This window comes from Eleutherodactylus coqui, chromosome 4 (assembly GCF_035609145.1).
Source record: "Eleutherodactylus coqui strain aEleCoq1 chromosome 4, aEleCoq1.hap1, whole genome shotgun sequence".
Classification (NCBI taxonomy): Eukaryota; Metazoa; Chordata; class Amphibia; order Anura; family Eleutherodactylidae; genus Eleutherodactylus; species Eleutherodactylus coqui.
In genome coordinates, this window is record NC_089840.1 from 219,083,428 (window position 1) to 219,111,056 (window position 27,629).

A 27,629-nucleotide genomic window follows, 5' to 3' on the forward strand; every position below is an offset into this window, starting at 1 on the left:
AGCTGGAGCTACAGCTGTTTAAAGTGAGAGCAGGAATACTGAATTTACAAGTGTCACTTCAGTCTGTGTGCAGCGGTGGGAGGGGGAGCAGGCATCAGTTACCTGTGATTCACCTTCCTGACCTCCTGTCCAAGGGGAGCAGTGACATAGACCTTTGTTCAGCTTATCACTCCCTGAGTATAACTCGGTCACACAGAAAAGAGATGAAAAGATGAGCACTTCCTGATCTAATCCTTCTTCTACACCGTTTAACACCACAGATGCCGCGGTCATTATTGACCACGTCCTCTTGAGTGGGTTTACAGAACTTTTTATTTTTTTAATCTCCCCTTACACAATAATATTGAAAAACATTAAAAAGCAAAAAAAAAACATGTAATTGGCATCGCCACATCCTTACCTTCCCATCTTACAAAGAATTACGCTACTTATCCAACACAATCTACGAATTTGAGGCACTTTTACACGAACGATTATCCTGCAGTTTCTCGACGGAATCTGAACGATGACACTGGGCAACAAATTTAAAAAAAATTTGTTACAAAGTAATTGATGTTTCTGTAAAATTAAAACCTGCCGATTACACTGGTAAAACTGAATATTAGCAGCACGTCCCATGTTCAAGTTATTTAACCCCTTAGTGACCAACCCTTTTTTTTTGTTTTTTCGGTTTACAAAATTGTAACTCCTTTATCCATCGACGTCGCTGTATGAGGGCTTGTTTTTTGCGGTATGAGTTGTATTTTTAAATGGTACTATTTAATGTACCATATTATGTACTAAAAAACTTTTAAAAAGTTCTAAATTGAAAAAAAAAAAAAAGGAATTCCACCATGTTTTGGTGCTTCTACGCCAAACAAAATGCAACAAAAATTACATGACTTTATTCCAAGGGCCAGTACGAACGATTACTATGATACCAAACTTATGGTTTTTTGGGGTTTTTTTTTGCTGTACTACTTTTATTTATTTTTTTTACTTTCTCCTGCAATCTTCTGCGTGCAATAATTTTTTTTTTCCATCCACATAGTTGTACAAGGACGCATTTCTTGTGGGACGTCCTGTAGTTTGCGTTAGTACCATTTTGTAACACATACAACATTTTGATAACTATTGCATTTTTTTTTTCTTTGAGACAGAATGACCAAAAAAGCACATTTCTGGCGTTCTTAATTTTTTTTTTTTTTCGGATGATGTTCACCGTGCAGGATAAATGTGTTCCTTTGATAGATGGACTTTTACGGACGCAGCGATACTAAACATGTATTTTTGTATTATGATTTGGATTCTTTTATTTAGTCTGACCAATGACCTGTAAAAACACAGTTCATTAATCACATCTTACTGGTGGATGATCAGCAGTGTTTCTGCCACGAGGAAACATACCCTATATGTTACATAAACCTACCCTTATAGTGTTCTGTCAGCGCACAGTCTGTAACAGTGATTGCAAAATAGTTGCTCAACCACTTTTGTTCTTTCTATTAAGCAGGTTAACGGCGAGCCGACTAGATTACTTGTATAGGCAGATTTCCAAAAATTACAATATAACAGCAATTGGATTACATTATTCCCCATAATTGGAAAACCTTACGTGGCAGAAAAAATGGATATCCTATTTGAATTCACCGCACTAAAGTTACTATAAGCCGCCTATCTGTGACAAAAATTGTGTTGCTTAGTGTAATCATTCAGTGTAAATGCCCGCACGGTCTGAACGACCAAAGGGAGTGGAATTTGGAAAATGGTGTTGGGTTCTGGAATGTGTTCCGGTAAATAGACGACGCAGAGACCACATTTATTGTGGATTCACGAACTGCCGTCCTTAATTGTGACCGGAGCTAGCTCTGCTGTTTACACTATGCAGCCAGCTGGAAAGGTGCTGCAGTATCCGATTCATTCAGCTAAGGACTCCTTCACACTGGTGAGCGTGATATCACCGCGAGGAAGACCTGGCAGGATCACAACTTTTGTTTATGCCATGATGTTTCAGCAGCAGTGATGCTTTTTCCTGAAGAAAAAAAATGCATCGCCGCAGCCTGCGTTTTTCTCGCGTGATAGATGACAACAGACGTTGCTCATATTAAAGACACATCGTTCGAAAATTGCTAATTGGTGTGTTGCCACGCGATAAATCGGAGGCTCCATGGGGAAGCATGGGTGAGAAAAAATAGCAAAACGCAGAAAGAGTGGACATGCAATTTACACAGTTCACAACATTGCAGACGGGAATCAAGACATTGAAAAGCATTGGCTTCAAAATTCTGCGTTTTCTCACTCTCTTCACGCAAAAATCCCACAATTTTCTCGCCAGTGTGATGGCAGCTTATGTAGAACTGAGCTTGCAGCGCCATTCTAGACACAGCACACTGGAATAGTTTTCTGAAAGCTGTCCAAGGGTGCATTCTCATGTTGTGGATTTTGGTTGGATCAACCCAAAAAAATGCTTCAAAATCCGCACTATTTGGTGTATATTTTGCCGTTGTTTTTGATGTGGATCAACAGCAGATTTTACCCTTTGAATTGAAGGGGTTAATTCTGCTGCGGATCTGCCCCAATGGTGTGGATTTTGGTATGTTCACAAGGAGAGTTCGTTGCAAAGTTTTCCATGGCAAATTCCAATCCTAAAAACCACATCTTTAGGCCGGTCTGCACACGGATTTAGTCCTGTCAGGGGGCAACATGCACGCCGGGAATTCTGATGCAGAAACACAAACTTCTTGCATGGAATTTGCCCATTAATGGCGCTAAAGCTGAAAAAAAAATTCCACAGTGAATTCCCCATGTGAACGTACCCTAAGGCCTCATGTCCACGCACGGATTCTGAGTGTGGAATCCCGCAGCAGATTCCCCCAGTGCCTGCAGGCATGAGGCCTAAAAGTACGTTATCTCACCTGTCCGGACGCGGTGCGGGTCTCCTCCGCCACAGGCGGAACTTCTTTATTCTGTACTGCGGAGGCGCACCAGCCGGCGTACCGCGCGCATGCACAGTTTTTGTTTTGTTTTGTTTTCCAAATCTCCTGCTTTCCCGCAGAACCGTAGTATAAACGCAGGGTCAGCTGCGTCTCTGCTGCAGATAGGAAGGCTTCCATTGACTTCTATGGAAACCATCCCTGCGGGATCCGTACAGAGATGGGCCTTGTTGCAGGAAATTACATCCGCAGGTATTTAAATACATGCGGATGCCCAATGATGGTCTGTGGGCATATTGAACTGTGGATGATCTGTACGGATTCCACAATTCAATTATGCCCGTGAACATGAGGCCTACGGGTATGTTCACATGTCGCTGATTTGCTGCAGACTTGCTGGCAGATGTGCAGCAGATTGTACCTCTTCAATTTGAATGGAATTGTAAGATCTGCCGCGGGGTAGGTTCACACGGTGGGATTCACCGCAGAATATTCCACGTGAATTCGGCCTACAAGTAAAGCGTCGGTCCGCTTTTTTTTTTTTTTTTATATATAGTTTTCAACGCAGATATGCCCACAGAATTTGCCTTGTCGATGGGCAAAACCCGTGTGTGGAATTGTGATATGGGAATTTAAAAAGGGACCTGACTCTTTAGTTCCCACTTTGTAATTCTGCATCTGAATTTTGACAGGACAGAATTCAAAGACACAGCTTTTTGGGGTGGAATTCGTGGGAAAAATTCCACTGTGTGACCATCCCCTTAGGCTGGGTTCACACGGCACAGAATCCCGCCGGAAATCTCGCGGTTTGGCCGCAGCAAAAATCGCGAGATTTCCGCTGGGAGAACCGCCGCGGTTTAAGCCGCGGCGGCTTTGAAGCGGCCCGGCCGCCTGCTCTTTCGCTGCGGCCGGCGCTCCCATAGAGGAGAGCGCGGCCGCAGCGGAATGAAAAAAAGAATGGACATGCTGCATATTCTGAAACCGCAGAAATCTCGTCCACATGGCTGGCTAATCCCAAGCTTAGCGGCCGCGGGCGGATTTGCCGCGACAAATTTCCGCGGCAAATCTGCCCCGTGTGAACCCAGGCTTAGGGGAAATTGGTGCAGAAAATCTGCATCAAAAATGCGCGGCGCTCTCGTCCAGAATCGCAGTTTGTAAACACGTATTGGTCCGATTTTTATCGGATTGATATTGCGCTCGCTGTGTGAATGCACCCCTAGAGAGCGCTTATGTGACGAGCTTGAAAATACGAGTAGAACGGCCTCATAGTAATGCGTTAGATTTTTCTGTTGAGATGACATTGCCGTATCTGCTAATTGACCTTTCATAAGAGGAGACATAGTTGTCAACAAGCCTCGTTTACTGACACATGATTACATTAAGGAGGCAATATACAGATAAACTGCTGCAAAGTATTTGGGTAATTACACTAGGTGAACCAGTCACAGAGGATTACAAGCTGCACGCGGTCAAGTGACAGATCAGATATATATATATATATATATATATATATATATATATACATATATTCAGACAACGCCTTTAAGGATAAAGTGAAGGAAACCAGGTTGATGGATTTCTAAAGTCTAGTTGACTCAGAAGACCAATGTTGAACAGGAAGATGTCCTAGTGAGACTGACCACTAGTGGGACAGAAGCTTTAGCCAATTTAATGTTATGTCTCGTGTGTTAGGCGGCTCTCAGACCGGCGTTAGGGTCAGTTCGGGATTTCCAGAGCAGAGACACAGAAACCCTGAACTGACCCTAACACCGGTGTGAGAGCCGCCTTAGAAACCTTTTAATGCTATTTATTGTTCTTAACGTGGCTCTAATCACTGTCCCTTTCATTGTACAGGTCCATTATTGGCCGCCGTTTTTTTTGTATAGTCGGGACGCTGTACTTGTACCGCTGCATAACCATGTATATTACTACACTGCCAGTTCCTGGAATGCATTTTAACTGTTCTCCAAAGGTAAGTGTTATCTTTCCCATAAATCTCTCCTCCCCGGTTTATAGTCATTACATGTGTACTTTGGCATGAGAAGGCTACTTTTCCTTGTTCTGCACAAACCAAGCCTTGTTATCTAGCATGCGGAAGCAAATCTTCCCCTTGATGATACACTGGATGTAGCTTTAACCGTTCGACAGACAAGACTGCCCTTGGCAGGTTTCGAAAATCGAAACTGTAGATGATCCCGTGGTTTAATTGTAGGAGTAGGAGGTAAGTAGCCTGCGGGCGGGCCGAGTCGTTGCTGTTCATTAAGACTGAAGTCTCTCATCATTTTATAAGACCCCTTCGGCAAACGATTGCAGCTTGCGGGCAAGCATAGCCGTTACTGGATCACCAGGGCTCTACGTGGCCAAACTGCCCGCAGCAAGAGCCATGCGACTATATAGCAAAACTTACATGCTGCAGTTATCGTACCGCGGTCGGCGCAGGCAATGGTTCATACTAACCAGTTCACCTTTATTGTCAGGGGCACATTCTTTACGCCGGCCGATGATTGGGAACAGTGATTCAAAAATGTGATCATTAAACCAATGTTTGTCCCATATAACAGACCTTTAAGGCTATGTTCACATGGGGCAGATTGGCTGCAGATTTTGTACAGATAATCTGCTTTTCAGATCCGCGGCTAGTTTAGCAGATGTGTTGCTGATTTTCTGCTTATTTTCCAATCGCCACCAGATCCCCTCCCCACTACCGCTGCAGATTTGGTGTGTATTTCTGCCTCTTCATTGAAGTCTATTGGCCAAAATCCACTGAGTACCCGGTGCTATAATTGACATGATGCAGAGTCATCTGCCCCACACCCCAATTTCCGCGCAGGTTTCATACAGAATTTTTTCCGCAGTGTGTGGGATGAGATATTAAAAATCTCCTGCACTTTGTATCTACTGTAAATGCTGCGGCTTTTCCGCCCCATGTGAACACCGCCTAATGCGCCTTTTACGCCTAACCAGAACCTTATGATTCTAATTTGCCCCAGCTCGTTAGCGCTCTGGCAGCCTGTTTCAACAGGTAAATCATCATTGGCAATCTCATTCACTTCTTGTTCAGTGTTACACGTTCCTACGTGAAACGCCTGACGAGACGCGTATTAACGAGGAGCCAAAGGCGTCTGAAGCTGGATGACTAACGAGAATCCCCTGATTCTGATCCGGCTTGTGATTAAACTGAACGATCCTCATTTGGTTTCGCTTGTTTGAATGATATTCTAAACGATAACCGCTCCATCTAAACGCAGCATGAGATGGCGGTAATGGGATAGAATAAACCTCTCCAGTCACCCGCACTATAGATACACTTTGTATAGCACCAAGCATAGTTTCAAATGAGTAGAAGAAAAAACATACCCCTATGGCCGCCTGCAGACGAGCGGGTCGGATCCGGCAGCGAGAATTTTCGCCGCGGGACCCGACCCGAGAGCCTGCAGGGACGAGCGCGTACTCACCCGCGGCTGGCGGCCCCGGCTCTTTCACGTGCCGGCTGCCGCGCAGCCGGCGCATGCGCAGCCCGGAGCCGGCGGCCGGGTGAGTGCGTGCCCCGCACAAAAATAGGACATGCCCCGGTTTGTTTGCCGCGCGACATTTCGCGCGGCCAAACCGCGGCCGTCTGCATAGGAGTGCGTATTGTAAAGCACTCCTATGCAAACTTTCAGTGGCGGAAATCCCGCGGGAAATACCGCCGCGGGATTTCCGCCCGTGTGCAGGCGGCCTATCTCAGACAGCCACCCCCGTACATATACCCTACTAATACACAGGTCATCGAGTGCGGTGTGTACAGACCCGACATATCCATGCGCTACATCAATGACCATTTACTTGAATGGCTGGCCAGTAATGCTGTGTCGGCTCTGCAGAAGGGCGGTTAGGCTACTTCATTTCTGGGATTCTCTTAAATAGGCTAAAAAAAAACCAAAGCTTGATTCTTTTTGGCCAATAGAGACCGAAGGTGCAACCCTTGGTCTGCTGCTGATATGGTATCTATTCCTTCCCTGTATACATGAGCGTAGTCCACTACAGACGTCTGCCCCCCGGGGAACAGCAGGCTTCCTGGACAGTTTTCATAGCAAAAAAGTTGTCTTCCTGGAAGCATCTTTTTGACTGGGGTTCATCCTCTGTAAGGACCCCGGGGGAGGACAACCCCATCTGAAGCCGCCGCTGAGACGTTGCTGGCAGCAGGGTTTACAGAAGAGTAGATGTAGAGAGATTCTTGTTCTGTCAAGTTACAGAACAAGTTGCCCCCGTCCAACACAGTTTCCTATAGCGGCGTCTTCCAAAGCCACTTGTGTAGTGAGCCGTATACCGCTAGCCACCAACATACTTCTATAAGGGTATAGCCGGGTGACATCCTTGCCATCTCAATAGCAACCAAACCATCTCCTTCCGTGACTGAGATGTACCGCAGCTCTCGGCACCAGAATGTTTCGGGGATGTTTTAATGTTTTTAGTCTCCTGGTAAATATGAACCGGATAAAACAGGAAATGAAATATTAAGCAATCGTCTTTCTCGCCGGCAGAACACAACACTCTGAAAATATTGGCTTTATTTACATTTGCAAACAATCACTTCTGTTTCTTGGTTATATGAGAGAGCGAGCACAATGCGCGGTCTGAGCCTCATATTATACAGTAGGCGTAAAGGCGGCAGACTTCGTAAATGGAAGGATTAGCATGCACGATGTTTGCATAATCCTGCAGGGGAGTTTATGAGGAGTCTTCAAGACGCTGCTTTGTATGGAAATGAGCTCATTCTATAGCGCCCGTCTCTGTATGCTAATCATCACCATCTCTCAATGCCCGTGTTTTGCTCCTTATCGACTGATGTGTGTGCATGTGGCTTCATAAGGCGACCTATTACATGATTACAGAAATGCATTCACTTATACCGGGTAATCGCACTCTGTTTATGGGTACGATTTGGGGGTACGTAACAATTCGCCAAGAGTAGGAACAGTCCAACAGTATTCATGGCCAGTACTCGCATGGAAGACCCAAGTGTATGTGTACTGTAGGTTGGTGATTTATACCTACCAAGCACCTCCCCCCCCCCCCCCCCCCCCGCCCCCCCCAATGCATAGGACATGATACAGACAGCGACCCTGCAATCAATAAGCCTGTTCACAGGCTTCCAGTCAATCAGCAAAAGTAATGTGCGACAGCAAGCAATTTGCAGCGCAACGAGTCCTGACGGCGTACCGTTACTTCCCGGATGACTATTAACACGAGCTGTGATAATCCAATTATGTGGCTGGATCATCAATCTGGAAGCTATGTGATTGGCATCAGCTTTCCAGTTAATGCAATGAAAGGATATTATAATTTCTTGGTTTAGGGTCCCTTTACAAGGGACGATTGTTGAGTGTGTAAGCGTCCGGCTGTCGTCCCAGCGGCTCGGGCTCTTCTGCATTTAACGGGATAGTTGTTCGGTGAATGGCGGCAGAGCGCACCGCTGATCTCGTCTGCCCACCCGCGTCCATTCACTGAACAGGCAGTTGTACAAAGATGATTGACTTCCTGTTTACCGCAGCCGGTAGTCGCTTGGTTTTTAGGTGCGCTGACAACTAGGCACTCCCAACAAGTGAGCGATTTCTTGCTCAGCGGTCGTATGTACAGGGGCTGACTATGGCTGAAAATCACCGTTTCCAGATATTCGGGCAGTAATCGTCTCGTGTGAGGGCAGCACTACATTCTGATTTCAACTGCTTTTTAGATGTCAATATTTAATATTCCACTTCATAATGTTGTGTCAGGGTGACTAGTGGTGCAGGGTGTTGCCTTTTGTCTTGGAGGATAAAACCTTTCTTATTGTGTTTTAGACCTATGTATAAAATTCATGATCATTACCCTTCTATAAGGGCATTAACCCTTTGCAATCCAATTTTGGATTCAGAGTTTCCTAGGGGGTGCTCTCTTTCTGCTATTATACAATGGCGCCATCTGCTGGCTAGAGCAAATACTGCGGTATGGGACATGCTGAAGAGGCCCCCGACAACAGAGCTGCCAAGTAATCTACAGTAAGAAAACCCTGCCGGACGTCTTCCGACATCGGAGCTGTACAGCCTTTAATCAGAATGTCTTCAGACATCACAGTGGATTGGAAAGGGTTAATGCTCTGTAGCCGTGAAATATGATGGAGCTGCTTAATGTCCGTCCGGTCTGTCTGTGACTTGTGGGCTGTAGATCCATCATTGCTTCTGTAAATGTGTGTGGCATTACGGCATGTAGACCTGGCACGAGAACTTGTGCCCATCGTGAAGTAGTGATTAATGGTATTAATTAGGGGCATAGTCCACCCCGCCCCCCCCCCCCTCCCGAGTCCATAATCCCCAGGTATAAAGATACCTTTAGTTCAAAGATACCCTACAGGAAGTGGTGCTGGCTCCTTAGTCTTCCCCCACCCATATATGTGGTGGACTGTATTTCCTTGCACACGTCAGGCACTTTGTATTAGTTTTTGTCTGTTTTTGTATTGTCAACCACCAAAATAACATTTTTGTGTCGCGTCTAATTCAAAGTGAATGTTTTTAGAAGTATTTGGTCCTGGTGGAGCAGGAAGGAAGTGATCAGTACAATGTTGCTTCTCATTTCACCCTCCCTTGTATGTTTGTATTCTATGTCGGTCTATGCAGAAACCTGTATTGTGGACTGAAGTGTCTGGACGCGGCGTCCCGCATTGTACGCTACCCGCGAGGTATAACTGCCGTCAGGGTGATAATCCGTATGCAAACACTGTCCCTCTCTTTACTTTTATGCTAATGTGTGTTTAGTAGGTTAGCAAGAAGTAAAGAACTGATGGCAGGAAGTATGACTGCAAGATTGGACTATACGGCGTTTGTTTGTTTGTTACCATGGAAACGCATCACTCTGTATAGGAACTGTAAAACGAAAACAGGGAATTTGTGACTTTTTTTTTTTCGCTAACTTGCTTCATTTCCCGTTTCTGATATCCAGACACACAAATTTGCTTAAGATGATAGACATGCTATCTAAGGGCCCGTTTACATGCAAAAATAATTGCTTAGGCTGCCTGTCCATGGGAGAACGCTAAAGTCACCGCGATGAACCTATCATCAGCAATTTTCCGCATGTGTACATCGGGCGGCGCTTTCCATAGTTATCCTATGAAAAACGTTCATTGCGTTACCCGCTTGCGGATTATCGTCACGGATAACGCACTCCTATATTGCCCGTGGACAGCAGGCCTTAAACTGCCCAATGGCTGAATGAATTGATGACATTTTTGCATAAAATTACACGTACTACGGATAATGGCTCTCTTTCCCTCATTAACTAAACTTGGTAGAAGGAGAACTAGTCGTTTGCTCAGATGGGCGTGTGTTTATACGAAGGATTATCTGGCCGGCAGGATCCCATTGCCTTCTCCCAGCATGAGTAAACAATGTACTCATTGTGTATGCAAGGCAAATGCCATGGGTACGTTGCTTACTCCCCTCAAGTCAGCAATCCGCTCAAAATACTGAACAATTTCCATTCAAATGGAGCAAATTTTGAACGGCCTGACGACTTTTTTTTATGCCGTCTCAACGACAAGTGAACGAATAGTGCACGACTGCCCGCGTTTACATGTAACGATTATCGCTGACTTTCGGCTATTTGAACGAATTTTTAGCGATTTAATCGTTGCATGTAAAAGGGCCTTAAGGGTAAATTCACATCTCCATTATGGAAGCAGGAAAACCTAATCCCCTGGATGAACGGCTCCATCTGCTAACTAAACATAAGCTGTGCAGAACACACCCCATAATGCCGTCCCTTCAGTTCCTGCGTGCATGACTCTTCCATCCCGGATCCGTGCCGGAGGTTCTGAACGTTCCCTCCGCCGCAGATGTGACTAGAGCCTAAAGCTATACTGGGAAATAGATTTATATCTGCAGCCCAATGAGAACCCATCCAGTTATGTATTACCGCACTATGTCTAATGGTGCACAAACAATGGCTAGACTCGCCGATAAGTGGTTTTCTGTATTAAATTGCAAATACATTAATGAAGTGCTTTCAGAAAGGAGAGAGAACACTAATGAGCGCTGGTTCACGCGGGGCGTTCGCCGTCCCCTGAGCTCTGCAGTAGGGGGTTAATGATCGAATGCCTGAAAACCGTATCCCGTCGCACATCCAGTCACTTTAATGAGGGAAGGGTGCAAACTGCGGACTCCATTTGTCTTGCCTTACTTCTTCCTTTGGGCGGACACAATGGCGCAGTCGGCGGTATGTTTCTATATTCTTCAGCAAGCCTGTGGTCTTACATTAGTTTGTCTAGAGGTTAATTACTGGGGTCTTTGGTCAATACTTGCCACCCCCGCTCTGAGCATGTAAAGACTTGCGCTATAATTTCTGACACAAATTATAGTAACTGTGTTGTCCACGGAGATCCAATCCGTGTTCTGTTACACTTTAACAAGTAGCGAGGGGAGCAAAAAAGTAACAATAAAGATGATGTGTGGCAAAACTTTGCTCCTTTTTTGATGCCACAAAGTTGTCTCTTAGTAGTTTTTGATAAAGTTCTCTCTGAACTCTTGACATCCTGCTAACTTTCAGCTTCATATAAGAGGCGTTCCCGCTGCCAGTATAGCCGGAGTATAATTGCTCTGTTCATCTTCATTGTTTGAGCGTGAAGCTCAGGAAGTTTATTGGCAAGAAGAAATGAAACCGTGACTCAGAGGTGCGCTCATCGTTGTTTTCTTCTGTTACGTGGTTTCCAGGGTTATGTTAAGAAAAAAAGGACCCCGGTAAGCCGTACGTAGTTGGGGTACGTCATGCAGCCGCGCATTGTGTCTCCCCCTTACATCCGTAGACCATGAGCAGCTCTTTTATGTTGCATGACCAGTTTTTCTTAACTTTTGTTAGAACTTTTACATTGCCCACGGCAGAATATAGTATCCATCTAAAACAGAGGTTGGGGGTAACGCTCTGCCGCTGTTACTGAGTAGCCGCTTTATTAGGGCGCGCTCGTGTGAGTTCTTTTTAACCCTTTCCAATCCACTGTCTGACGTCTAAAGACATTCTGATAGAAGGCTGTACAGCTCCAATGTCGGAAGATGTCCGGCAGGGTGGTATTACTGTATATTGCTGGCCGCTCTGTTGTCGGCGGGGCCTTTCCAGCATGTCACATACTGCAATACTGGCTCCAGCCAGGAGATGGCGCCATTGTATAATGGCAGAAAGAGAGAGCCTCCTAGGAAACCCTGAATCCAAAATTGGATTGCTAATACGTATTGCGAACAAAATTTTTGGGCTCTGTAACAAACTTTTACATTACTTTCAACGATGCCTCGCACGACTTGCGCAAAAAATATCACTTCATACACGCCAAAATAGAGTATGCGGGACTGTCGGCACGTAGCAGGTACGCAGTGTATTGCATACTGCTGCATGCTCCTCCATGCGATTCCCTGCTCGTGTGTGAGAGCCCTTCGGGACACTCCTTTAATAGTGTTTTGGACTTACTTTGGCCGTCAGAACTGCAGGAATTTGTCCACAGGTATCAGAGGACCAAGGTTGTGGCAAGGAAACCTTCTCAGCACCGTTGGACACGTGACCAAAGGGGTTCACTGATTGATTTCATGCAGTTTATACCAAATTGTGACCGCTAATGAATGAAGCCTTTTGCTTCACACAGAGAGGGAATCCTGTGGTTGCAAGCAACTCAGTGACCAAAGGGGTCAGAGGAGGATTTCAAGAACAATTCTTGACAACCTCCTCTGACCCCTTTTAGTCAATGAGGGTTTTTTTTGCAATCGCAGGATTTCTTTACTCTGGATGTTCTTTCTTGTTCGCATTGTTCTCTAGATACTTGCAACATGTAGCACAAGAAAACCATACAAGGTTGGCAGGGAAATCCTGGCTAGTCTAGCACCGATGACCAGCTCTCAATCAGCATTGCTCGTATCACTTGATTTTCCCATTCTAATGCGGTTTCACACTGAAACGTTTCCACTAAAGACTTGGATGATCTTACGCTGTGCACAGGGTCGTGTATTTAGTTTATGTACTGGGAAGCTACCATCACGAAAGGGCCGGTGTCTCTAATAAAGTGGTCCTTCAGTTTCTATATACAGAGTGCTGGTAAGAAGTTACCATCTTCTGTTCACACCTTCTGGTGTTCCGCAGCTTGGTTTGGCAGATAATGCTATCTATGTATAGTTGTGGCTTTTCTTTCCTGTTAACGTTACGCTGTGTATATCACAGACCACGCTGTATATATCACACACCACTTGTGAAGAACCTACATGCAGCCTTTGCATGAACTATTAGTCATTGCTGATCTTATGAGCGCGTCACCTGTCACTACTGAGAGGAGTGCCGTCGGTCCTGATGGCTCGGGACTCGGAGTTTGAATCCCCAAGCCCATAAGTTCTGTTCGACCCTATGGGGGGACTGCAAAGGATACAGAAGTTTGATTCAACAGTCGTCTTTGACCATGTCTGGCGGTATTATTAGGGCCTTACTGCAATGCTTTTTGGACATTGTATTATTTGGACAGGATATAACAGCACGCCTTGACGCTGGGACCATCAGGAGAAGTTCCTTCATAGGACCCCATGCAACCTAAGGCAGGTCCTGACACAATAGGTCTAGGAACATGAAAACCCCTCAATCATACGGTATTTGTGCATTTGAGGTATCCCTATAATCCCACCTGAAACCAGCCTAATAAAGCACTGATGGGAGGGTAGGCCTCTCTCATACCGGCGTAAGCTGCTGCGTGTCGCTCGCAACTACCCAACGACCTGGTACTTGCTGAGTGCTGACAATCCCCAAAAGCTTGGTAGGCATGTATGTGCACGTAATATGCACTAAGATGCATGACGCAATTTTAATTTTTTGCGCACTTATTTCTCGCACTGTGTGAGTCCGTTTATGGGAAATTGGCACTGTGTATTACACACGCAAAAACTGCACGCGTAATACGCAGTGACCATACGCTTGCGTGAGAGAGGCCGTACAGTATGTGTGGCTGGTTGGAGTGTCTATTTTTCCATACTTTTACCTAAACTTGTTCATCTGTGAACTATATATGTAATAAAATGATATGGGCTGTTAAAAAAAAAAGTTGAAAAACTTTAATCACACCCAAGTAACATCCTGTACTATAATCCAGAGCTGCACTCACAGTTCTGCTGCTCATCGCTGGGAACTGCTATGTTTTGGCTGGGCGCATCCCTATCCCGCTTGGTTGAGTTCCTGTGATTTAGTTTAGTTTTTCCTACATTACTTTACTATACAATGTCTGGTGTAAAAACTACACTTCCCAGAATGCCGATCACCGAAGCAAACTCTATGCAGATATGCCGGCTTCCCTTTTTCCCAGCAGCTGCTCCCCTCCCTGTGTAATTACGGCCCCCGTGATTATGTGGATCTGGTTACAGCACAGCCGCTCCGAAGGCCTAGGGAAAAATTACTGTAGAGGCATTCATTACATGTGAAACCCACACCAAGCCGCGCTCTCCGGGGGCCGTGCGCCTCTCGCTCATGTGTCAGCCGCACAGTTTGCAGGAAGGCGCGTGATCAGTGTTCTGATGCCGGTCAGCAGCGATAAACGCCGATATAGATGTAACACCGTCAGATGTCATGATCTGCTGCTGTACTAAATGGTGGTAGTCTGCTCGGTGAATTAGGAAAGGGTTAATTTTACCCCCATGGAAGCTCCTGGCATTAGTCGATGTATTGTTTTTTAGTTGGGTTCTATGAATTAAGCAACCCCAGCATAGGTAAATAAAGATTACTGCTCGGTACACTGATCTTAAGCTTGTAATATGAGGAAGCGAGTCGCCACAAGAGGCCGTGCAGATAGATGTCAAGCTGGTGGGATGTAGCCACAAACGTGCCAGTCAGTTCCCCCTACACGGGCTGGGTAGAGCGGGCACCATCACTCCATAAACCCATCGTACTGTCAGGGCCCCAATTAAGAGATCCCAGCACCCGGCATTGACTGATCTAATATTCTGCACCAGTCTACCTGTGACGAGGACCACAGCTTCTGGTCTTGATTAGCATGAACTTTCTATCTAATTAATTGTAATTAGTTTTAATTGGCGTAGCACTGATTTGAAATGTAAAGGTTTTTAAATTTCTGATTATTAATGAGCTGAATCATAATTTTATCAATTTGTTTTGTTTTCTACTCTTAATAGACTACTAAATAGGTGTAAACTCTTCTTCCGTTCAATAATGTTGGTGTTTTGCTTTAGAAGATATTAGGGAACTGCCTAAATATAACCATTTTGCCTTGGTTAGCTCAATGAGTGCTGGTATAGTACTCCGGGTTCATAGAGGGGCAGATGGTCATACAATGAAAATGTTCCCTCTCTTAACCCCTTCAGTGGCAGGTTTATTATTACCATGTCAGCACAGCAAGCAGCGGAGATTTTCCTGAGGTAATTCGAAGTGGCAAACGTGTACAGTGGCACAATAACTGTACTATCCAGCATTTCAGCACTAGAGCTGTCCACGGAAATCTTCCGGGGTTTAACTGCTTGGTCAGTGCAGCAAGCCCCAGAGATTTTCTGGGAGTGCCACTAAAGGGGTTAATAAGGCTTGATCCCACCAAAAACATCACCTAACCACAGGATAGGTTTTTCTTCGGGGGGAGCTGATTGCTGGGACCCCCCCAGGAATCGTGAGAACAGAGTGCACCCCCAAGTCTTCTGGAAGAATGAAGCAGCAGTGGTTACGTGTGACCTCTGCCCCATTTACTTCAATGGGACTCGGCAAAGAAATGCACTTGACTATGGGGGTCGCATTGATATGAATGGACCAGTTATCATACACGCTCATTGCTGCTCCATTTTCCCAGGTGACTCTGGGGCACCATTCTGATGATCACAGGGGGGGCTCAGAAGTTGGACCCTCCTGTGCTTTCTCTAAATGCAACACAAAATCCCACTTTGAATGATTACTGCAGTCTCAGAATTGTTCACCCCTTCATGACGCGTGTGTTTATTACTTAGCGGAGCACCTTTTACTGTTATGACGGGCCTGAAGTGTGATGCATAGCCAGATGCCAGTTTATGACAGCCTATTCTTCATGGGCAATGGCCTCCAGTTCACTAATATTAGGTTTGCTTGCTGAAGCTGCCAACTTTCAATCCTATGAAAGATTTTCTATCGGGTTCAAGTCGAATTACTGATGGTCATTCCAGAATCTTCCGGGTCTTCTGAAACAAAGTCTTGGTGGTATGCTTGGGGCCATTATCCAGTACAGTGATGCCCAAGGTTCATGACATTTTCTCCTAGGATTTCCGAATACTTGATTGAATCCATCTTGCCCTCCACACGCTGCAGGTTTCCTGTGCTAGAGGAAGCTGAGCAGCCCAGAGCATCACTGAGCCACCGCCATGCTTCACTACAGGCAGGGGTTAATTCAGCGTATGCTTCACTTCTCTAGATATGCCGGTTATCCTTAGGCCCAAAAAAGTTTTTGTTTCATCGCTCCACGGAACAGAATCTCAAAACTTCTACAACTTAGTGCTATGATTTCGTACGTCTTATAGTTCAGGCAAAAAGACCTTCATTGTTTGGTATGTGCCTGAGGCTTCTTAGACACGGCCGAGTGCAATATCTGTCGTAAAACGCTATATCCTATCGTGTACGTGTGATGTCCCCACAGATCTGATGCGTGTTGTGTCAAAAACGCCTGATCACCGCGGGTGAAAGCTGCACCGGAGGATCGGTAATGGTTTCCCATGGTTTTCAGTGGGACATCTCCTACTCGTGTGCACATCACGCACTGTGCAATGTATTTTCCGGCCCCATTGGAAACAGTGGGTGGGCGATGCGTTCCGAGGGAACTCCCAAAGTTAGCCCATGCCGCGATTTTATTTTTTTTTTCAAATATCTAACCCATTTTATGAGAATGGTGGTCACATTCTTACAAGATTTCTGCGTCTCGCATCGTACATATCTTGTGTGATTTTTCGCGGCTTTGTGGAAGCGGCCTTAGTGCGCCAATGACAACTTCAATGTCTGCTGCCAGCAGGTTTTGCTGCAGGTATTTTGCAGTCACCTGAAGGTTTTTGACCACCTGCCTCCACTGGAATCTGGTGGCAGCCAGTGATGGCTTCCTCTTTCTGCCATGTCTAGGTAGTGATTTAAATTCGTCGTCTTCAGGTCTGCCGGGCCTATGAAAGTCTTCCATTCTCATGGTTTCTCTTGAGCCACTTCCTGTTAAACAGGAGGCATATAGGTAACTCTAAAAGTCTAAGGTCGCAGCGTTTGGTCTGGGCTAAGGCGGTGGGGTTCCAGATCTGCATAGTTAGGGAATATTGATACCAGGATGCCCAAGTATGATGGAGGAGTTCCTCAAGAAGGGAGGCCAATTTCTCATTGGCCATTGGGACATATGTTTGTGTATATCAGGCATCCGCCTTCCCAAAAGTGCCTCCCACGGAGATCTATGCAGACTTACATTTGTGATGAAAAATATGAAATATTACGCGATCTGCGTAATACCTTACGCAATCCACCACTTAAAGTTAGTAATAGCCTGGCTTAGGGGGAATTGCACAAACCTTTTGGATTACTCTCGACTTGGATGTGTATATATATATATATATATATATATATATATATATATATATATATATATATATATATATATATATATATATAATGTATATATATAATATTATGTGTGTGTGTATATATATATATAAAAAGACGACAGCCCTCGCTGGCTGGCTCGCTCACTAACTGACTCGCCAATAATTCTCCAACTTTCCAATGTCATAGAAACATGAAATTTGGCACAGGCATTGATTATGTCATAAATAGGGAAAGTTAATGGGTCCCAACCCGATTATTCAATTCTAAGCGCAAAAGAATTAGCGTCCAATTTTTAAGTACGGAATCTAATTCTCTCACTTCCCGACGTCATTTTATATAAAGGAAACGTCGCATGGTTACCTCCCGTGGTGTTTCCTGAGTAATGCAAAGAACCATGCAAAATGGTGAACATATTTTTTTCCTCGGTATTTCTAAAGTAACCACGACTTCATAAGATTTTCCATGTGAACACCAGTACCAAATTAACTCGGACGAAGCCGGGTATATCAGCTAGTTTATAACATATAATCAAATGTCACAGCCCCCAAAGTCCTAGCCAATCCGGATATTTGATATGTTTTTATCTCAAGCACACCTGATGCAACTAATGAAGCCCTTGATTAATTGCATCAGATGTGCTTCAGACAAAACCTGATTTGCAAGCGCTGCGGAATAAGTTGGCGCTATACAAATAAAGATTATTATTATTTACAAATGTGTGCTCTAATCTATTCAGGGGGTTGAATAATTTTGAGATTGCAGTATTCATTAGGGGTGTGGTCATAGATGCAGGTTTTGTTTGTTCTTTCTGCGGTTTCTGAAGCCAAAATCAGGTGACGATGATAAAAAAAAAAAGAGGGAGAAAAAGGCCTCTTTCACACAGGCAACCAAGTTGCACAATTCTCTCTTGTTGCGACAAATCGCATGTATGTGAAGCCCACGCTTTCCTATGGGTTCCTTCACATTTGCAATGTTTTCTAGCAAGCGTGACATTGCGATACAAAAACCTTGCAGATTTGCCATATGAACACGACTTGCAAGATTTTGTAGCCCATGTTTCCCTATGGAGCCTTTCTCTGTGTTGCATCGCACAAAAACGCATTGTATGGTGCAATGCAACTTTTTCAGTAAGAAATCCTATTATATAAGCCCTACAATAAGCCCTAACTGCAGGGGGGGAAACACACATTACCAAAGAAGCACCGTCAGCTGAGCCGCATCTTCTCCCTGATCCAGACACTGGTCTTCAGGCATGTCTTCTGAATGGGGATTGGGAAATCCCTGCCTCCAGGATGCACTGCCTCTGATTGGCTGAGTGACAGGGGCTCAGCGAACCAGAGCCAGCGCTCCGTGAACCAATCACAGCCGTTCAATGTGAACACATTGGAGAAACCACTAGTTTTATTGTGATGAGAGATTTAAATTCTTGTTAGACCCATTTTTTTTTTCTTTCTTTTTGCAAACCGCTTGAAGTTTGTAAATTTGGCAGATAAACGTTGTTTGCGTGGAGGTTGAATAATTTCAGTTGCAATTGTAGTTTTGTGCATGTCCTCTTCTTGTTTCTCTGGAGAGCGGGCATGGGGTGGCGGGCTGCCCCGTCCACATTGAATACATATAGTGTGTTGTCCACCACTGCAGAGGTAGGGCTCTCAGTACATAACATCTACTAGGATGTTGTAGAAGTGTGATTTGTATCTGTGTGCATATTCATGATAACGCCTATGCAAAATGTGGCAGTGCAGTACAGGTTGTGTAAAACCACATCAATCTAGCATCTGGGTATTCATGCCACACATGAGCAGCCGGGTAAATCTCGAGTTGTCCTGAACTGGATGCAGAAGTACATTTTTAATTGTTTTTAATTGCAACCCATTATTTTCTTGTTGCAAACACATAATTGTAAAATGTTTTTTTTTCTCTTTAGCTTTTTGGCAACTGGGAGGCCCAGATCCGGAGGATCCTAAAGATGCTTGCAGGAGGCGGACTTACAATCACGGGAGGTCACAAATTGTGCGGGGACTATCTGTACAGCGGCCACACAGTCATGTTAACACTGACATATATGTTCATAAAAGAGTGTAAGTATCTGCTAGATCCGTGCCTCCTCTAGTCTTAGCATTCATACATACTGGTACTTAGAGGCGTAACTTGAAGCTTCTGGGCTCCAATGCAAAATCTGTAACGGGGCCCCCAAGTATAATGCTTTACTCATAGTACTGGATTTCCTATATGGAGAAGAGAGGCCTTATGGGCCCCCTAAGGCTCCTGGGCCCGGGTGCAACCGCATCCCCTGCATCCTCTATAGTTAGGCTACTGCTGATACTTATTGCTGTGTTAAGCTGCATTTACATGGAGCGATTATCGTCCAGCTTCCCATGATCCAGCGAGAATCTGAACGATAATCGTTCCGTGTAAATGCGTGCACCAACTAAATGATATGCAGACAAGAAAGATAGAACAATACCTCTGCAGCTCCACCTATTGGATGGCATCATTGCTGCAAATTAATGTCCGACCTTTTATACAGGTCTTTAGAATAACGATTGGGAATTGAAGACCAGGACACAATCCATACACAGACAGCAGTTTCGGGGTTTTTGCCCCTCATCCGTGTGCAGTAGGATCCTGGCTTGGCTAGTGAGTGTGTCCTATGACGTGATTTTTTAATTCACAATCGTTGACCTGTATAAAAGGTCGGACATGGATTTGCAGGAATGCTACCGTCCAATAGGTGGCGCTGCAGAGGTATTATTCCATCTTCCTTATTTGCATATATTTCCCAGAGGAATATGCATGGCCTTATAGGTCTCCTCACTCACCTAGGTGCTCTCCTTAAGGAGTGGTGATACCCCTCCTCATTCGTTCAGTTTCTGCATGAATGATGTATTGTTCCATGTAAACAGGCAGTTGTTCGCTCAAGAACGACTGCCTGTTACGGGGAATGGAGGTGTGTGGGCCCGAACGATCCTTGTTCCCTACTCCGCTTCACTTCCATTCACTAGCAGTGGTCGTTGCTGTGTAAAAGCATAGGAACGCGCTGCGAAGAGCTGTCGGGCATCTGTTGCCCGGCAGACTGTCCTGTGTATACGCACCGCACCATTGGTGCAGCCATATCTCCTCACCGGTGAGTTGGATCTGAATATTTCATCTGTAGGGTTTGCATTGTTATTACTTGGAACACGGATGTCATTGGAGCCTTTCCTTTTGTCTCCACAGATTCTTCTCGCCGTCTCTGGCTGTATCACTGGTTTTGCTGGTCCCTCAGCGTCGTCGGGATCTTCTGTATTCTTTTAGCACATGACCACTACACTGTAGATGTCGTCATTGCTTATTATATCACATCCAGGTGTTTCTGGTGGTATCATACTATGGCCAACCAGCAAGTGAGTATATTCTTTGTCATAAAAGCCTCAATGCCACCTTCATATATAAACTATACCATGTTTGTGTCTTTTTGGTCTTTTTTTTTTAAATGTATGTTTTAGGCAGCGTTAAATGTACACGTTTTGTTTCTCACACAGACAACAGGGATATACTTGGAAGAAAATTGCAGTGATATCGCAGCTGTGTTCCCACGTTTCTCGCGGCGATATCGCTATTTAGTTGCGACTTTGTAGCTCTCTTTTGCCAGGATTGGGGGGGCTCGAAATATAAGTCCTTGCCTGAAAATAAGCCCTAGCTACATTTAAAAAACCCAATACATTACCTAACGGGCACTGTCCGCTCCGCCGCACTTTCCCCGAAGCTCCGGCACACTTGTCTGCAGTCTTCAGCTGTCGTTTCCTGGTCAGGGGATTCATAAATCCTGCCTCCAGGAAGAGCTGGCTCTGATTGGTTCTTGAGCGCTGCAGCTTAGACAATCAATGCAGCGCTTGATGACCCAATCACAGGAATCACATTGGCTTTATCCCTTCCTTCATCCCTACCCATGCATTCCCACCACTTTCCTGCTAATAAAATAGCAACTCTACTGGGTTAAGCAGTAAAACATACATTTAATTGATCCTACAGAATTCCTATTTCGTTAAAGGGGTATTTTTTTTCCAACTGATGATATAGATAGTTTATCAGTAATTGATGGGCAGAGATCCGCCGCTCGTCATTTCCTTACATCAGCTGATGGTCCGGTCTGCTGTCAGTGCAGGGTGGCCATACATCGTCATCGGTGGACAGGGGAGGAAGTGGGAGCATCTGCTTCACTCCCATTATAATCAATGGGATTTCTGCACTTCTACTGCAATTCCTGCTCCCGTTGACCAGATGTCCTGTCCGTAACAAAAATTACAAACCTTTGACATATTGTGGTGTGAAGCCGTGACATTATTTTATTTTTTTTATGTTTTGAGTAGTCTGCTTTTAAAGCACTTCCAATGTTTTCCCTTTAAACCATGACCGTTTAATACAAGTTATTGCACTGAGTCCTAACTCCAGGACCTCGTTCCATATGATTGTCATATATATTGTCCGTAAGATGTGTTGGTGGACGCTCTGAGTAGATGCATTCAGGACTCATTGATTCATATCATTGGTTTGTACAGAAAGTTCTTTTCAAAGTGGATGGACGAAACCGGACAAACCACATTCCTCAGAGAGAAAAAAGGTTTTAGGAGGGTTTCTTTTAGATGTTTTTTTTCCTTTGTTCAGTTTGTATTGTGGTAGGTTGTGTCACTTGGTTTACCTTTTATTTCTTCTGTGGAGGCAGTTATTACATATAATAGACATTACTGTGTATACGTAGGGCTGGACGCCCTGCAGGAGTTTCTGGATCCACTAACCTGGTTTTCCAGTCAAATTCCAACAAAAGGAGAATGATTTTTAGCACAACAACGCTTCTAAACATGTTCCTGCTTATGCAGTAAACGTCAGGAAGGAGGCGGTTGCAGGGCGTTTATCTAGACTACGAGAGGCGTTGCATCTTATGTCTGCAGGACACAGAGTATCGGTGCTCATACCACTACACTGTAGTCTCTGCAGACCGGTTTCTGCTCCTATTATTGACTGCTTTGGCCTTCTGGTTTCTACCAATTGAAATTATTCTGTTCCTCCTTTCCACCGTCTGAATGTACATTAAAGATGACTTGTCGCCACTCTTGGCACTTTTTAGAACTGTGCATTGTGCCACTCATGTTGTTAATACTATAAATGTATGATTAGTCTCAAAGTCCCATTCTCGAGAGCACCGAGCTATAGGGGATAACATTTTATTCTGGAAAAACCCCTTTAAGGTCCAAATTGAAGAGTTCTTGTTCTGTGAGGCTCTTTAGGCCCATTTACACAAGCAGATAATCGCTCAAAGATCGCTCAAACGACAGTTTGAGCAACAGCTTTGAGCGATTATTTTGCAAAAAAATAATTGGTATTCAAGTAGCTACTCACACTAAATACCAATTATGTATTTAAATGAAGCCTTCCCTGAACGCAGCTCATAGCCCGAGGCTATTATCTGAGCTCAGATCCTTTGTTCTCCATGGGGAAACAATGCTATCAGCACTCCCTGTGGAGAACGTCTGATAAAACTGATTGTTAAAATCAAGTGAGCTTGATTTTAACGATCAGCAAAAAGTGCCCGAAATGCGAGAGCCCCACGCCCATTTACACCCACCGATTATCGCTAAAACAATCGCCGATTAGCACATTTTTTGCGATAATTGTCCGGTGTAAATGTGAGGCTCTTTGCCATTACTATAATTGGACTCATTAGCCAATCCGGAAACATACTGCACACTAATGAGGGGCAATCACCCCTAAATAGTGGTCAGGTTTGGTTTCTGACTTTGGCTTACAATTCCCACAAGACTTATTTAGAAAGTTTAACATTGACCAGCAGGAATGCTGCCTTCCAATAAGTGGCACTGCAGTGGTATTATTACATCTTCGCATTTGCATATTTCCCAGAGCAGCATTGATAGTCTTATAAGTCCTCACACATTCTAGATACTCTCCCTAAGGAGAAACCATACCCTTCCTAATCTATAATTCAACTGCCACCGTGGTCATGGAGAAATTGAAAAGATCCAGTAAAAGTGCTGTGGAAACGGGTGGCATTACTAAACCTTGCATAATTTCCTTTGATAGAGTGGCCTAGGGTGTAATTTGGAGACATATTAAGCTCATGAAACATTGTATATATGTGTAGCCGGTTCAGGTAGCTGAGCCGTTCAGGGATTGAACCTGCAACCTTATGTGACGACTTATTCTGCAGCGCTTTCAGGTAATTTATTTGTTGGGTACTCCCTTTACTGACCTCGGAAGAATAGAAAGCTGAGTCATGGTTCAGGTAGCTGAGCCGGCTACCTGAACCATACAGGGATTGAACCTGCAACCTTCAGGTCGTGAGCATACTGCTGCCTTAACACACTGCACCACACAGGGCCTTAAGAATCAGTAATAATGTAGAATAAAAGGAAAGCTTCTTTAGACTCTCTTCTGAGAGTACTTGATCCTAAAAGACCCCCCAGATGGGCACCTAGTAGACACCTGAGTTTTTCATTATAGTAGAACTTCTATCCATTAACATGTTATCTTGTATTCATTTAATTTCTGCAGGTGCTAAAAGAAGCTTCACCATTAAACCTCCTCTCGCGGGTCTGGTGGTACAGACCCTTCGAGTACTTTGAAAGGAATGTTCACGGTGTTGTACCTCGGTCTTACCAATGGCCTATCCCTTGGTCATTGCTGCCTACTAGGCAAGTGACGTACAGCAGACTGATCAATGAAGCATAACAACTGTAAACGTCACACGTGTGTACCGGATGCTTTCAGAAGTGCTAGAACTCTTAGGCAATGCCATAAACGCAAACCTCGACCATCCCTCGTTATGTTCACTTACCTTGACCTGCTCACTTACCTGGTCAGCACTGTGATAATTTAATCTCCAAAGGACCCACGTTGGAAATAAACAAGAATTCAACTTATCGTGGACTCGACTCCATTTCCTACCCACGTGGGAATGACATTACCCATAGCCATGCTTGTTTGTATATGAAGAAACCACATAAACCAGTAAGATTTTATACCCTGCGTGTCTCTTTTTCCAGTCATGTCTGGGAATAAAGCATTATTTTCTTGGGAAAACATAATTTCATACCGCTTACCCTAAATACTGGGCTCTAAGCCATTTTCTAACCAACGTCTCTCTGAAGGCTTTGAAGTATCGGAACGACCGAGCGCTGCAGTCCCACAGAATAAAGGAGCTACGCTTTAGAAAATTGCCGTTTTTGTAAATGGAAAATTTTTTTTTTTTTACATGTTACTTTAGTTAAAAATCTATCCAGGAAACCATTCAAATTCGTTATCATTGTGAATCTCGCATTATCCGATGCATTCATCACTTCACTTTTTGGTAGAGTTTTTTTTTTTTTTTTTTTTTATTGTAGTTTTTGACATTTTTTTGTGGGACTGCAGTTTTGCGTTCTCCAATCTTTCTACCTGTTGCAGCAACGCTCTGTTAACAAAACAAAAAAATGACAATGAATGGTTTAGTTAATACGGTTTTGTAAAAAAAAAATCTTTAGCAACGTGGCTGAAAGTACAAAATTTACTCAGTTGTAAAGTGAATTTTCTAAGTATTTCCTACCTTTATTTTTCAAAATAAAGTTGATAACATTTAAAGATTTTTACATATCAGAGAAGATCTAATCGGAGGAGAGATTTGTAAATGTTTTCTAGTGCCTTCCTTGTCTTGATTGTATGGTCAGTAGGCAGTCTTAAATCCTTTTAAATTGAAGTATTCCATCACCTCTGAATAAGAGTCTATAGAAATCTATATGGAGATGTTAGAAGCTATTTTTTTGCATTCACACATTATAGAACACAGTTTATTGCATATTTTATTATTCGATCTATTCAGAGCGAAACATTTCAACTTGTAAATGGTGAACTATGATTTCCAGTCATGTTTTCAGTTTTAGGTTTTGTTTAGTTTTTTTGTTTTAATCAAAAGCTGCTTTTTTAACCAAAAAAAAAATTTGTGAAAAGCAGTTAAGGATCCTTTATGATTTTGTGTTGAAATCTTCTTGTCTATTACAAGTGTACCAAAAACTGAAAATTTGGTTTTGGGTGGAGTTCATTAAGTTTAAAGAATAATTCCAAGGAAATCTATATAAAATGTTTAGGTTGGTGTCAGTCTTTTTTTTTTTTTTTCAAAATTACAGCAGTTTTTGTCACTTTTTCTTTTTTCTGCAGCCATAAACAACGCATTCAGATGTTGTAGGTCGATGGGGAATTATCAAATGTACTACAGTGCTTTGTTTTTGTGGCACTTCTATCACTCTTGGTGTGTGGGCTTTTTTTTTGTCATTGGTGCTTTTTCAAATGCCCTCTGTATGTTTGTTTTTTTTTTGTTTTTGTTTTTTTTAATTTAATTTTCTAATTGGCTTCTCTATAGGGGGGGGGAGATTCCATTTTTTTCTAAAGCTGCCTTGAAAAACTGTATGTACCAGTTAAAGAAAAACTGTTGGCTTTTTACACCTATTTTACGGTAAACAACGCAAAAAGTAAGTCGCATGCGTCTTTCTAAGGCCGGCTTCGGATGAGTGTATTGTCTGAACTACGGATGTGCTATAAATGACATTATAACCATATATCATCCGTATTTGTCTCCATATTGTTTTTATTCTCTGCTGGACAAATGTTGCTAGTTATTTGCCCAATAAAAAAAAAAACACGGAGGTGGAAATGCCAAAAATGTCATGCTACGTTTTTAAAGGATTGTAAGAAATACAGCCATGCGACTAGATACATAGATATTTTTTTTTTTAGCTCTGTATTATGGTTCCCAAAACACAGGACCATATACAGGGGTAAAATACACTTTTCTGGAAGCGGCCTTAAAAATAATACTTCAGGGCTCAGTCACACGGGCGCCAGTGTGCCCGTGTTACTGCACAAAAGACGGCTGCACTGCAGGTGCGGGCCACTCTCCGCACCGCCGGAAGAAAGAACACGACCGGCAATGGAGCCGATCATGTGTTCGTTCTTCCGGCGGTGCGGAGAGTCGCCCGCACCTGCAGTATGGCCGTCTTAACGTGCAGGAACACGGACACATCGGCACCTGTGTGACTGAGCCCTCATGGTGAAAATCAGTAGTATATGGCTTTTTTGAGACTACATTTGTGGAGAGTGACTACATCTCTGTACCCATGGCACTTTGTCCTTGTGCTCTGGCAACTCAATGTTATATTGGGAAGATAGATTCCGAGTGGGATCAAGTCTTAATTGTTCTCCCAAAAGCGTTTTGATCCGATTGGGGCCTTTGAGGCCTAGAACAACACTAAGCTGCCAGGTTACAAGTCAAGCAGTTTTTCATGTGGATACAGCAAGAGAAGCCGCTCTCAGCCAATGAGCGAATTCAACCACTTAGAACTTTGCTATATAATTTATTTTAAACATGCTTCAGTGTTTTAAAATACACATAAAGGGGTTGTCCAGAATTAGTTTTTTTGTTTGTGTGCTTTTTTTGTTTTTTCTTCTTCCCTTTCCCCTTCAAATCGTACAACTTTTTTTTCCCCCTCAAAGGCTGGATCTGGTATTGCAGTTCAGCACTGGTTCACAATGAATGGAGATAAACTGCAATACCAGATGCAGTATATTATAGAATGGCATTATATCTGGGGCAGAAAAAGAACTTATTTTCTAATCCTAGACAATCCCTTTAAGGGGGCATTAATATAGATTTTCTTTGAGTTCTCCTTTAATCGTATGTTATTGGATATTTTTTTTCTCCTACATCGCATTTAGCGTTTCAGCTTGATGCGGTAGGAAACATGCCTTATTGGCTCCTGCTGAGGTAGGCCTCTCCAAGTAATATAAAATGCATGGACGTTGACTGTATGTAGAACATGCTGGTGGATCCTTGTTCTGACTGTCATAGACCTCAGGTGCCCCCTTCATGTAAAAAATAGCACAGAAACGATAATTGTGTATATTTCAGTGGTGGTGTTAATGAACTCCACTCATCTGTACATTTTTCACTTGGGGGTGGAGTTGTCCATTGTCCTGTTTAGATGTTTGATACTCCAGGATAGTCAGGTTATCTATGTTCTGTTCTGTGTACCTATGTTTTCGCTCTAACCATATTTAAAAGAATAAAATAAAAACTAATTAAAAAGTATTTGATTATATGATTGCCAGTGTACAGGATATAATAGT

At 43.8% G+C, this 27,629-nt stretch overlaps 1 protein-coding gene across 3 annotated transcripts in view; it reads left to right on the forward strand.

Moving 5' to 3' along the window:
* SGMS1 (sphingomyelin synthase 1) overlaps window positions 1-26,370 on the forward strand; it is a 257,624-nt gene extending 231,254 nt beyond the window's left edge. For all 3 annotated transcript variants that reach the window (XM_066600773.1, XM_066600774.1, XM_066600772.1), the window contains 4 exons: window positions 4,767-4,884; window positions 19,405-19,558; window positions 20,697-20,863; window positions 24,027-26,370. In XM_066600773.1, coding sequence (XP_066456870.1) covers window positions 4,767-4,884; window positions 19,405-19,558; window positions 20,697-20,863; window positions 24,027-24,203 — 616 coding nt within the window. In that variant the 3' untranslated portion in view covers window positions 24,204-26,370. The remainder of the gene's footprint in view (window positions 1-4,766; window positions 4,885-19,404; window positions 19,559-20,696; window positions 20,864-24,026) is intronic.
* The last annotated feature ends 1,259 nt before the right edge of the window (window positions 26,371-27,629 follow it).